Source organism: Periplaneta americana, chromosome 17 (assembly GCF_040183065.1).
Source record: "Periplaneta americana isolate PAMFEO1 chromosome 17, P.americana_PAMFEO1_priV1, whole genome shotgun sequence".
NCBI classification, from domain to species: Eukaryota; Metazoa; Arthropoda; class Insecta; order Blattodea; family Blattidae; genus Periplaneta; species Periplaneta americana.
The window spans coordinates 6,730,008-6,744,361 of record NC_091133.1 but is presented as its reverse complement, the minus strand read 5'-3'; the positions used below and the strand labels follow the sequence as shown (position 1 = coordinate 6,744,361).

General features: G+C 35.6%; 1 protein-coding gene across 2 annotated transcripts in view; it reads right to left on the bottom strand.

Moving 5' to 3' along the window:
• Positions 1 to 7,027: 7,027 nt before the first annotated feature.
• LOC138693404 (zinc finger protein ZFP2-like) overlaps positions 7,028 to 14,354 on the bottom strand; it is a 48,515-nt gene continuing 41,188 nt past the window's right edge. For both annotated transcript variants that reach the window (XM_069817349.1, XM_069817350.1), the window contains one exon: positions 7,028 to 9,103. In XM_069817349.1, coding sequence (XP_069673450.1) covers positions 7,921 to 9,103 — 1,183 coding nt within the window. In that variant the 3' untranslated portion in view covers positions 7,028 to 7,920. The remainder of the gene's footprint in view (positions 9,104 to 14,354) is intronic.

The window sequence follows — 14,354 nt, the reverse complement described above, 5'->3', positions numbered from 1 at the left end:
CACTTCTCAGTTTTTGCACGAGGCAATTTAGATCACGTTACTCATTCCATGGATCTAGCCAAAATCTACGTTTGTTCCGCTCTTCTTCTTCCAGAAGAGTGAAAATGCACCACGAAAGCACATCGTCCTCATCCATTGACGCCATTTTCTATGGCGATGCTGTTTTCCAAACCCACACAACCAGCAGATCAGCTGTTGTCGCGAGCAGACAGTGTCAAGCTGTCCCGAGACGTTGAGAGACACTATAAAGCAAAACATCTCGTCGCGTCGCGTCTGATTCTGTGTGCACCCGGCAGTGGTGGTGGTGGTGGTGGTCTCCTACTCCGCCAAAATATCTTTTCCTTTGTCACCAATATTACGACTCTACATCAATGCATAGCTGCTACAATAATTTTACCTAACATTCATTTTTCCGTCCTTATACTGCTTGTTTGAGGCTTGAAAGTAATGTAATTTTCCCTAAGATAGGTTACTATAGCTTTTATTGATTTCGTGAAAGCTTTTGATAAAGTCCGAAGAGACCTTTTATTCGACATATTACAAGATAAAAATATTCCAAATTTTCTATTACAAAATATAATAGAAATCTACACAGACAGCAAAATAAGTGTCAAAATAAATAACTGTATATCCGAAAGAAAATTAGTTAATAATGGAGTTCGACAAGGTTGTCCACTATCACCAACTTTATTTAATGTCTATATAAATGAAATTATTTTAAAACGGAACCAAATCTACACATCAGGAATCAAAATAACCAGTGCTCTAACATTAAATACCTTACTCTATGCCGATGATCAAGTCATAATTTCCAATTCAGAGGATAATTTACAAAGAGGATTGGGATGGAAATTTCAGCACAAAAATAAAAAGTAATGGCATTTTTAGGACAAGACCCAGTCAGAAGTAAGATAATACACAATAACCAATGCCTTGAACAAGTGCAAAATTTCAATTATCTGGGTTGTGAAATATCTTATCAAAATGAAAATGATGTGAACAAGAAAATTACCAAATTTACACAAATTCTAGGGATAATAAACAATACATTAAAAGCGAAATTAGTACAAAAATCTACAACAATAAAAATATATAATACACTAGCATTACCCTCCCTTTTATACGGAAACGAGATTTGGACATTAAAGAAAAATGACATGAACAGAATCAAAGCAACGGAAATGAAATTTTTCAGGAGGACAGCAGGATATACTCTTTTAGACCGAAAAAGAAATGAAGAAATTTTAGAACAATTCAGTAGAAGAAAAAATCAGCAGATACAAATTCAATTGGCTAGATCATGTAAGAAGAATGGAAAATTCAAGAATACCAAAAATTATGATGCAGTATAAACCTAGAGGACATCGTCGACCAGGAAGACCTTTAAGAAGACTGCTAGATGGGGCCGAAACAGGTCTACAGAGGCCTAATTCGTAAAGGATGATGATGATGATTCATTTTTCCATAATTTGTGTGTTTATACCCCCTAATACACCTTTCACAGTAAATGAAATAGAAGACATTCTGATCCAGGTACCTGCTCCATATCTGTTAGTGGGGGATTTCAATGCATCCCACCACTCTTGGGGTGCCAATTCTGATGATGACAGAGGAAATAAAATAGCAGAAGTATGTACCCGTTTCAATCTTTTTACCCTGAATTCCCGAGAAGCAACACATCTATCTTTGGCTTACGGTAATTTCTCTATGATAGATATTTCCATTTGTAACCCAGTTTTGTCAACTCATTTGAAATGGTCTGTGATTCACGACCTACATGGTAGTAACCACTACCCTATCAGAATGCGTATTTCCTCTGTACGTCCTGCGGAATCTCGCTCTCCAAACTGAGTTATTAAAAAGGTAGACTTGGTCGGATTCTCGGAGTCTATATCATTAGATGTTAACGGGCATGAAAATGTGGTCTCTGTAGTAGATAACTTTTTCGATTGTGGTGATTCAAACGGCAGACTTATCGAGTGTGCGGTTTCGAGAACTGCTCTCTGAGCTCGACGTCAATTTACCATCAGTTCGCACACTGGAGTATACCACCACTCCATCGTAGATTATGCGACGTCTTATGTTTGATGTAAGTCTGAGCCCATGGTTTAAGAATTTTACACCAGATTTTGTTTATAGACTTCGTTTTAGTGAACTTTTATCACGCTATCAAAATTATTCATTAGTTTTTACTGACGGATCCCGGATATAGATGCATTGATGTAGAGTGGTAATATTGGTGACAAAGGAAAAGATATTTTGGCGGAGTAGGAGAGCAAGATACCGGCAAGATTATCGTATCGGTGAATAATGTATACTGAGATATTCAGGGAGTTTTCAGGTCGGAGGTGTGTCTCCTGAAGACATATAATAGCGGGGTTGTCTTGATAGATTAATTGTTGTACTTATGCGTATCTGCTGCGTAGACCGTACACGTTCCTTTGTATAATATAAATCTTCTGGAGAAGCTAAATCATGAAATACAGAGCATTTTCTTTTCCTCTCTTTTCTAAGGCTGGTATTCATAATCGACACTTTCGATTAGTGTCCTTTGGAAGACGCAAAGTATCACTTTTCCGTTGCACAGTCCACACTGAAAGTGTAGTTCCGACCACACTTTGAGCCGAAGTGACACTTTGTAGAAAAATGGCGAACGTCTTGGAAGTTGTCGATTATTAGAACGTGCGGAAGAGATGGCACAATGTGGACAATGTACAAAAGCGCTACATTAGAGATAGGCCTAAAGACAATCCCGTGGAATTTTATAATGATATAGAATTAAAAAAAAGGTTCCAATCTGATAAAGAAACTTATTAAGATTGCTTATATTTTCGATGACTGGTTGACAAACACGAATAATAGAGGTTTGCCATTGCCTCCAATAATACAGTTATTGACTGCATTAAAATTCTGTACTAAGATATGTACCATACATTAATATATATAATATTATAGTTCAGATATTTCTGTAGTAACATTCGTATATTTATAACCTCAATTCGATGAAGTGATATGTAGGTAGATATGCCTATATAACCTATTTTTTATTACTGAAACAAATTTTTTAACTTAAATAATATTAAGCTAACTTCAATCTAATGTAGGCATAACTATCTTAAATTAGCACTGAGAGACCTCACGTGCCTGCCTTCTAAGCAGATTCCATAATTATATTGGGTTTAAAATGATTTTGATTTTTGTTGACTACCTGTATTTTGAGATAAGATTTATCTAGATGTTGATATAATCATTACTGTTTTGATACCGGTAATATATATGTTTTCACTCCGGTAATCAATACATCTACTGTCTCTAGTTCATGTGCAGTCATAACCTCACAATGAAAAGAGATCTCATACTATTAGGCCTATTTTGTTATGCATTGTAGAAACATTTGGCATTCAAAATATTCCTGAAGAGTAGGCAATAATGGAAACGAGAGAGAGAAAATAGTAATAATAATGTGTTTATTTCATTCTTTTTTTACTTCTATTCACTATTCACGAAAAAGACAAAAATTAAAATAAAGGAACTAACACGATATATCAATGAAGGAGATACGTATAAAACCTTACTTAACGATATAAATTTAATTACATATATATATATATATATATATATATATATATATATATATATATATATATATATATATATATATATATACACACACACACACACACAAAACTTAACCTACTCAATCCAACTTAACCTAACTATATAAACTAATAGAAGATATGTACAAAATCTAACCGAACTATATAAATCAGTGGAACGGAAGCATACAAAATTAAACTTAGCAACATAAATCAATGAAAAAGATATGTACAGAACCTAATCTAACTATATAAATTAATGGATCAGCTATGTACTGTACAAAACCTAACCTAATTTCACCAGCAGTATCACTATTTAATAAAATGTTATATATCTGAACTGACTGAAATAATCTAAACTATCGTCAACAAAAACTAGAAACTGAAATAAAACAACTTTAAATATATATTTTCTTTCTCGCGCGATCAATTAGGCTCCCAATTCAAATCACAAGCATTGTAATTTGTAGGTTATACGTCATTAATTTGTTATTGTTTGTTCACTTGTTTTGAAAGGCATTGTGGGACTTCTGTTGCCAACCAAATTGTAACTCTACGTTTTGCTGGCGTGAAGTGACACTTTGTGAAGTGCACTTCTTCAATCGTCTATGAATACACTAATATGAAAGAGCCACTTTCGTGAAAAGTGTCACTTTGCAAAGTGGTGATATAAAGTGTCGACTATGAATACCAGCCTAAGTCTTTGTGCCTTAGACTGCGACAGTTTATTTGTCGATTGTGGCGACTCGTCACTTGCAGTACATCGCCCTCCTTATCCTGATCTCGATGGAGTACGAGATCGAGAGCGTGTTCTACATTTCTCATCCCTACGAGGAGTGCGACGTCGCGACGTCATCACAGGCGCCGAATCTGTCTGGGACGTCACAGCGATTATCTTCTTTGGCTTATAAGACATGATTTCAAGAATACACCTGTCATCCGAGTCAGCAGTCTGAGTGGCCGCGTCAACAAATGTCTGGGTTGCGGTCTCATTTCGCTTCCTAGATAGATCTTCAAGAGGTGGCGTTTACGTTCCCATATTTATACCCTAAGTTGCCTTCTGCAATACTGAAGCATACGACTTTTCTCTACGTTTCTTTTCGTCTTCGAGAATACGTTTACGGGCCTCGAAGAAGGTAACATTGTCTCCTAAACAGAGTGATTGAACTGCCTTCTCTGTAATATATTTCGGGCAGTCTTTACAATTTGAGCTATGGTCCCCATCACAATTGACACACAGTACGGCGTTGGGACATGGGGAGTCCCCAAGGTCACCGCTGCCGCACTTTGCATATATGATGTTCGTGCAGCGTTTCTGCGTATGTCCGAACCTTTGGCACCTAAAGCACCGCATTGGTTTCGGCACATATGCTCGTACAGAGATACGCTCATACCCAAAAAAATATATACTCCGGTAGGACAGATGTTTCAAAGGTCAAGAACACAGTGCCGAGGAGATAAGTCCGTCCGTCCCGCTTACGTAACAAACGGTAAGCTTTGGACACGGACTGTTCCGCGAGCTCTTGTTGTATCTCGTCGTCAGACAAGCCGTCCACAGCATCTGTGTGTACCACTCGCGTGGTATTCAGCGAGGAGTGTCTTTCTACCTTTATAGAGTAAGAAACCAGCAACTTCGCCTTCAGCAGTGTCTCACAGGTGAATAGGGATTATAAAGAATGGACACTTCTCGTCGGTACCTTTGATGTAGCCGGACTGATTTCAATGACCTTCAAGCCAGCTAAAGCGTCAGATTCTGCTTTCTCCCTAGAGTTGGCGCTGACATCACACCAGCTAGCAGTCGACACAGCGGAAATATAACACACACAATTAATACATCTAGGTACATTATGTACTCAAATAAAATAAATTGGATCCATAAAATAATATATCCTTCATTAACTGCAATGTCTAGACTCTAGAGTTCCTTTATAATGAGAGTTGAGACGTTGACCCCAACAACAATTAAAATATGTAATGATTTGATAGCACTGAAACTGGAAAAACAAAACTCTTACGAGAAGTAAAACCATATACCTATATTATATTATTACACAAATATTAAACGAATTCGATACTGAATTTTAAAATGTATTATATTATTTTATAATATAATGTATTATATCTGAAATATAAAATATTATTATTACAATTAGTTTGTCACTGAGAAATAAGGAAAAGCTGTTAACTTGAATTTATTTGAAGCAAAGCGTTACTGGTTTATGCAATAAGGTAGGCGATGTTTGGATCCTGTGCCTTAACTCTATTCTCAATTATTATCTTAGCGTATGCTCGATTACAGTACCTCTAGCGCTTGAAAGTGGAACTAGCCGCTGGCGCACAGAGAAACAAAACACAAGAAAATTCGCTCGTGTCCATTCTTTATAATCCCTATTCCCTGGTCTCAATTTGTTTGGGAGATAAAGTCTCAACCAGTAAGCTGCCGTTGAGAAGTCTAGTTCCGTTCTTGACCTTCCCTACAAGACCGTCGAGTGCGCATCTCACATAGAATGGGCTAATGTTCTTCATTGTTTCTTCTGTCCCGTCTAATGTAATACTAATAAATTTCGGAGGCGGCATTTTTACGTTTGTTTTTGCATTGCCCGTCTCCATAGTAACATTCGTTTCTTGAATACCAGTCGCTGTATTTTGTCCCCGTTTAGCTCTCTTTGTTGCTGGGCGCCCTGTCGGGCTGTACAATTCGGAATCGCGTGGGACAAGACCACGGAGATGGGAAAGATCCCCGCTGGTGAGACGGGAGTAATAAGCCTAAGAACCTTAACCCAGATTTTCCCACCGTCCTTTTTTAAGGACAATTGCAGTGCCTTCGGATATTATGTCATTGTTGGTGTTAGGGACATTTTATAAGTTGTGCGATAATGTTGGTAGTATTTGTTAGCTTTAGAAAAAATACGTTCCTTGTTTCAGTTTATTTCAACATCAATTAACCGATTTTTGAGAGTGACTAATGTGCTACTGTATTTTTATGACAAAAAATTTTTGGGCTTATCTGGGTTAACCTAAGAATGAATATAAATATCTAGAAGATCTCTCAAAACCAACAGCATGAATGGATGTGGGTGCCATAAAATATAATAATAAATACAGTGCAATTAATAATAATAATAATAATAATAATAATAATAATAATAATAATAATCCTACACGACGAATTGTAAAGGCGAGCATTTCAAAACTAACAGCATTAATGGAAATGAGTGCGATAAAGTACAATAAATGCAATGTCATTAATAATAATAATAATAATAATAATCCTACACGACAAAGTGTACAGGTGGATATTTCAAAACCAACAGCATAAATGGATGTGACTGTGATACTATATTGTAGCGAGAAATATGTCTACATGAAAAAACAAACTGGAATGAGGTTATGAATGTTATCCGATAAAACATCAATAAACATTTAAATGGTTCTCAGAAGTGAGATAAGTTTAATATAATACCATTATGAGGTACATAACCAAGAAAACCCTTACTTCACCTCTCATTCTTGTTCACATGTAGGCATTAAATACGCGAAAAAAAAGTTCCTACTATCATCTTATGTTCCTCACTTTCCGGTTTAGACAATTTTGTCTGCTTCCGTTCACTGTTCTAACAATCTTGCTTGTGGTCTTCCCTGATCTTTTCGTCCGACTGGTCTGTACAACAGAGTTGCATATGGATAACGGGAGTTTTGAATTCTTTCAACATGTTTCAATGTCCTCTGCATACTATTACTTCTGTTATATTTTTTCCCCTTAATTTTGCTCTAATATGTTCAATCCTCTGGTGGTCTAGTCTTGTAAATCCTAAAATTGATCTGAGAAATTTCATTTGAGCTACCTATATTGTAGATCTCTCTCTTTGCTCTATAACCCATGTTTCACTGCCAAAATTGAGCATTTGTTTTGCTATAATGTTGTGTATGCTAACTTCAGTTTCTTTTAAGATTTGCGTCACGAAATGTCTTATTATAATTCCATTAACCGCATTATATTTGTGTTCTATGTCTTCATATCTTGAATTTGAAACAAATGACGACATAGAACAGAAACTACAGATATCGCACCTAATACCATCTGGCATCAAGGCAAACGTACATTATTAATGAAACATGCACTTCATGAAAATGTTTTCCCTCAGACAATACACTTGAATGGTGTCTTGCGAAATGCGTACGTACACGCCCTGAGAGTACCCGACTGTACAAAACATTTTTCTGAAACATTGTACCTCAATTGCTTCTCAACGGGATGCGCGCATGCATGCCTATTTAGATCACTCGAGCATACAAAACATTTTCCACAAACATCATATTTGAATTACTTATCGCCAGAATGGATGCACGCATGCACTGCGAGACCGTCCCGCTTTAAAAAACACTTCCCACAAACATCGCATTTGAATGGTTTCTCGCGAGTATGCACGCGAGAATGTACAGTGAGATCACCCGAACGTGAAAAACTTTTCTCACAAGTATGACATTTAAATGGTTTCTCGCCTGAATGCATACGTTGATGCACTGCCAGAGCACTCGACTGGGCAAAACATTTTCCACAAGCGTCACAATTGAATGGTTTCTCGCCGGTATGCGTACGTATATGCACTGTGAGACTGCCTGAACGTGCAAAACATTTGTGACAAACATTGCATTTATATGGTTTCTCGCCGGAATGGGTACGTGCATGTCCTACGAGAGCACTCAACTGCACAAACGATTTCCCACATAAATCACAATTGAATGGTCTCTCGCCAGAATGCGTACGTGTATGCACAGCGAGATGTCCAGAACGTACAAAACATTTCTCACATATATCGCATTTAAATGGTTTCTCGTCAGAATGCGTACGTGCGTGCACACTGAGATCACCCGAACGTGCAAAATATTTCTCACAAAAGTCGCACTTAAACGGCTTTTCTCCAGTATGCGTACGTGCATGTACTGCGAGAGTATTTGACTGTGCAAAACATTTTCCACAGACATCACAAGTGAAAGGTTTCTCGCCAGAATGGGTTCGAGTATGCACCGTAAGATGGCCCATTTGCGCAAAACATTTCCCACAAATGTTACATTTGAACGGCTTGTCACCAGAATGAGTACGGGTATGCTCTTTAAGATTTGCAGACTCTACGAAACATTTCCCACAAACATTACATTTAAATGGCTTTTCACTTGTGTGCCTACGTATATGATATTTCAGTTGTTGCAATCGTAAGAAATATTTCCCACAAATATCACATTCAAATCTTTCTGTGGGGTGTATTCGGAAATGTGTTCTCTGGCTTCGGAAAGTCTGTAATAACCTCCCACTAATATTACACTTACACGAAACTTCGTCTGGGTGACAATCTGACTGTGATTCCACGTTCTTCTTTTTTGTCAAGAATTTATCGCAAAGCTGAGCTTCAGGTGCCTTTCCTATGACAAGATTCTTTGAGGGAAGGAAACTTTCACCTTTTCTCCAGTTCACCATAGGAATTTCATTCCCGTCAGTGTTGAAAACGCTGTAATAAAAAACATTCTTTTAATGAAAATAAGGATCATCACTATAAGCTATCAACCTTGTTATTAAAGTGTACTGCCATAAAATTATTAATTGACACATGTGAGAAATTTTCAGACAAAATCCAACTAGGAATATAGAAGAGCTCTGATCTTAGAATTTATAATCACGTTTTTATTTTCAGATAAGTCAGTTATTAAATATAATAAATAATGTTAAAATATTCAATCTTATGACTTATACTGTAAATTTAATATTAAACTCAACAATAGGCAGTATGTTACATCTAAACGTGAACAGACTACTACAACTTGTTCATCAATATACACACATTAATATTAAACTACACTGAGAATTCTTCTTGAAAAACTGAATTATAGTCAAAATGTCAATTTATTGAAATGTATACTTATATTCAACACTTTCAGCAAGCACCAAATAAGCTAGAAAAAAACAAACAGAAGACGCAAACTTAAATTTATATTACGTACAATCATTACACACCTCAACAGACACCACGACATTAACGTAATATTACAGATTATTTTATGAATTATGACAAATATAAAATGAAGATATAAATTATATCAACAAAGTTTTACATAAATTGATCTATATATTACAAACACAATATCATATATTTAAACACAAAGTTTGGAACTTAAAATTGTGACAATTTAAAATATACATGTGGCTGAAACCATTGTTACATGAGTTTTATGTATTTCAAAACTAATAGAATATAATTAGTTATACAATGTAGACTTATTTATAACCTAAAAAAAATTCCCAACAACTAAAATCCATAAAATGCGTGAGTCATTATTACAGTACATATTATTATTAATTATTATAACACCGATTTGATGGTTTACTATAAGAGAAAACAAAAATTCCATTAAGTAATTTAGATATCGTAGAAGCAAGTTGTACCTGATGATGTCGTAAAAGGCCAAAACTTTCATACATTATTTATATTTAACATGTATTAACAAATGTTAATATTAAATGGATAAGTCATAAGTTTGAACATTTTAATATTATTTACTTATCTGATCTTAAAAGTAATTTCGGTGAATGAACGCGAAATTGACTCTAGGAAGTAGAAAGGCACTTGTGGAGTTTGTGGTGCACAAAGACTGTGTTACATGGGACCAGTGTTTCACAATTCCTCAATTCATCTTTATATTAATCACTAGGCATCGAATATGAAAGCAATGGAAGCTAATATTTAGTACGTCAAAATAGAAAGCATAAATCTTAACAGTAGGCAGGAAAAATGCACTAAAGCCCGAAAATCGGGAGTAGAAAACAATAATACCACAGCCTAGTATATACAGTCACGACGTTTGAGTTTATGAGGGTACTAGAAACAATAGACTGTGCTGGTACTATTTCGCATTGTCTGTAATGAGGCGATAGTATCGATCCTAGTGGTTAGCAACTATCTATGGATGCATATTTACTACGTATTGAGCTTCGTGACAGTATATATTAGACTGTGATAATACTTTCCTTGTTTTTGCAGGTAAGAAGGGACGTGTATGGGATGTAACACGAGTTTCTTAAGGGAACTGGCCAAAAATCACATTTTCTAAAAATTACTGTAAAAATATTACATAGTGTTGGGAAACTCTCAACAAAAGTTTACGGCCCAAATGTTAGTCTAAATGAGGTTCAAATTAAAAGAGCCATGGCTTGTTAAGTGCCACGACCCTTACCTGTTTACTTGTTACGCCTACTCATCTTCTTTGATTTTTTAATGATTTTTCGTCAGGATTTAAAATAATTGATTTGTCTATCGTGTGCTATAACAAATGCCTGTTAGTAGTGTAGTTGTGGGCCATGGGATGTAAAAAAAAATAATCAAATGGCATGTGTTTTCAAACTTTAAGACTTATTATCCGCAATATCCAATTTTCAATAATTATGGAACATTTTCTCAGAAGCTATTTGAGATAAAGTCATTAAACCTTGCACACATATTTATTATTACATAATGGAAATTCAATTAATATGTTTATTAAAAATTATTGCAATTATTATGTATGACACAACTATTAAAATTATGATAATGATTGGAACATTATCATGAAAATAAATTAATTGTTCTACAATATGTGATACTCTGTCTTGTAAATTTATATTGGATCATGTTGTCATTATATTTTCTAATAAAAATTTTAGAATTATTTAAATATGAAGGTTAAATCCATTGCACTTATCTCAAATTTCACTGCACAAATTTTGTTTTTAGTTGAACATTTAAAAAACCTTTAATTTGGCAAAGCAAAGACATTTTTAAAAAATACTACTAAATTATTAAACATTTATTTAATAAAAACAATTTAATTTCTAAATTCTGTCTGCAGGGATTTGTTACATATAATGTAGCTCTCTGTTGCATTGTGGTAAGGCGAATGACTTTAGAGTATGGGGACACAAGTTCGAACCTGTACTCAACTCATATTTCTATGTCAAAATGGGAAAGGGACATGGTGAAGAGATAGTAAAAGACTTAGGGTGGGAATCTCTCAAATCAAGGCGACGAAAAACCAGACTCACAGCATAGTTTAAGGCACAAATGGGATACAAAGCATGGACCGACATCAATGCTAGATTATCAACACCATCATACTTAGGCAGGGCAGATCATATTAGGAAGTTTAAATGTAGGAAACAAAGAACGGACGTGGGAAAATTTTCCTTTGTTAACCGCACAATAGTAGACTGGAACAGCTTACCTGCGGCAATCTTTCAGGGTGGTCCTCTCAAAATCAACACATTTAAGGAAAGGTTGAGAAGATTAGACTGAAAATATAATTGTAGGTGAAGTGTAAATATCTAAGTTGTGTCATGTAATTTAGCTGATATGTAAATAAATTAAGGTGCAATGTAATTAATTAAGATGATATGTAATTAAGTTTATTTGTAATTAACTAAGGTAATATGTAATTATTACTTAAATTGGTAATAGTTGGGTGACATAGAAGTACTTATAACTTAGGTTTACCTTTGCTTATTGTAGGCGTTATTATAGAATAGTTTTTATTTATAGTCCTAGGTTTATTGCATCTATTTATTTATAGTTAGAAATAAATTTAGGTTTATTTTATTTTATTTTTTATTTTTCTTTTATTGCTGTAATTATTGTAGAATTATAACGGTATTATTGTATATTATACATCACTGCCCCCGGGTGTACACCCAACTATAGTGTTAATAAATACATACATGTGCAGTAAATGTGTACAAAATTTCAGAACCATATGTTTAATAGATCATGAGAAAATGTGCCTTATATTTTGCTATCAGGTTAGGTAAGTTCGTAATTAGGCTTCCTGACATGGTAAGGTATTGTAATTAATTATCATAATAGTGTCAGTCATTGTAAATATCTGTACGAAATTTCAGATGAATAGCTAAAAACTTGTGGGATCAGTGATTAATTACATGTAACGGTATATTTGAGCCTACGTCTCCCTTAATGAAACTTGGGCCACGGAAAGTAGGCACATCCTTGTCTGTAAAATTGAAGTTCGTTTCAGCCCGCATACAGAACTGTATGAGATAGGCTACTACTCCCTAATATTGTCTGTTGGAGTTAACTTTAATACTATCTTTGCGTTATTTCTGTTCACATCTCTGCATCTGTTTTGAGTAAGAGAATATTGTGCTCATGACTGTAATCAGCAATCATCCATACCCACAAATTACATAGATTTTAATTTGTTTTCATAGTGTTCAACGGTGTCCAAATGACAGAAGATAGAGAAATGTCCAACGAAATCAAGGACATTCTTGACAAGGAATAAGGCGTCATCGAACAGATCAGAACACTTTGCTATACTGATGTTTATATTCATGACGAAGTTGAGCCTCATGAATGTGGTAATTCGTCAGATGATGTATGTGATTAAGACGAGTTCTCCTCACTGTCAAGAAGCAGAAGTTCACAATAATCTCGATGCACCAAGAAGTGGCAGGCCTACAATTTTAACTACAGAAAAACTTGATGAAAGCTCGGATATAATGCTCCGAAGTCCTACAAAATCAACGCGCAAATTAGCACAGGAAGCCGGAATCTCTAAGTGGACAGCACATAAGTTTTGATATTATGCAAATCAACTTTACAGAGAGTTATACCTGAAAGCTTGATTTGCATAATACACGTCACTGTACGTCAACAGAAAACCACAATTTAAGTGACCAAGAGTTAGTGTGCACTCAATGTTGGTTGCTTGATGGTTGTCAGCCCACTTTGAGGTCTGTGGATATAGAGGGAAAAATTGGATCGGTGTCTGGTAGAGTTCCCGGGTAGCTTAGTTGGGAGAGCGTTAGTACGTTTAACCAAAGGTCCCGGGTTCGATGCCAGGCCCCGGAACAATTTTTTCCTCGAAATTATTCAAATCAACTTTACAGGGAGTTATACCTGAAAGCTTGATCTGCATAATACACGTCACTGTACCACAGTCTAGTATATACAGTCGCGAAGCTCAATATGTAGTAAATATGCAAACATTAGGTAGTTGCTCACCACTAGGATCGCTAATATCGCCTCATTACAGGCAATGCAAAATAGTACCGTCACAGACTATTGTTTCTAGCACCCTCAAAACCCATGCTTCGTGACTGTATATAGTAGACTGTGACTGTACGTCAACAGAAAACCACAATAATTTAAGTCACACAGAGTTAGTGTGCACTCAATGTTGGTTGCTTGACGGTTGTCAGCCCACTTTGAGGTCTGTCGATATAGAGGGAAAAATTGGATCGGTGTCTGGTAGAGTTCCCGGGTAGCTCAGTTGGGAGAGCGTTGGTACGTTTAACCAAAGGTCCCGGGTTCGATGCCCGGCCCCGGAACAAAATTTTGCCTCGAAATTATTGAAATTAATGGTGTTAATACAGAAGTTGAAAACAAAATTAAGAAAAAGTTGATAACTGATGACAGTGAACATTACACAGCAGACTGCAAATCAGGTGCAGCACAATATTTAGTTTGCTATTTAGTAGCATACATACATTTCTACAACGATTCAATGCAATGCATGAAACACTTTTTTTTCAGCAAGGAGTGCTACCAATCCAAGGGCTGTATTATTATACGGAAAACAGACAAAATTGACCTCACTAACCAACTGCATGAAGAGTAACAGATTTCACTGTAAGCGCTGTTACAAGATTTCTGTGGTGAAGCATCTTTCACAGACATATAATATATCAATCTACATTTTAATTCGCACATCAGAGAA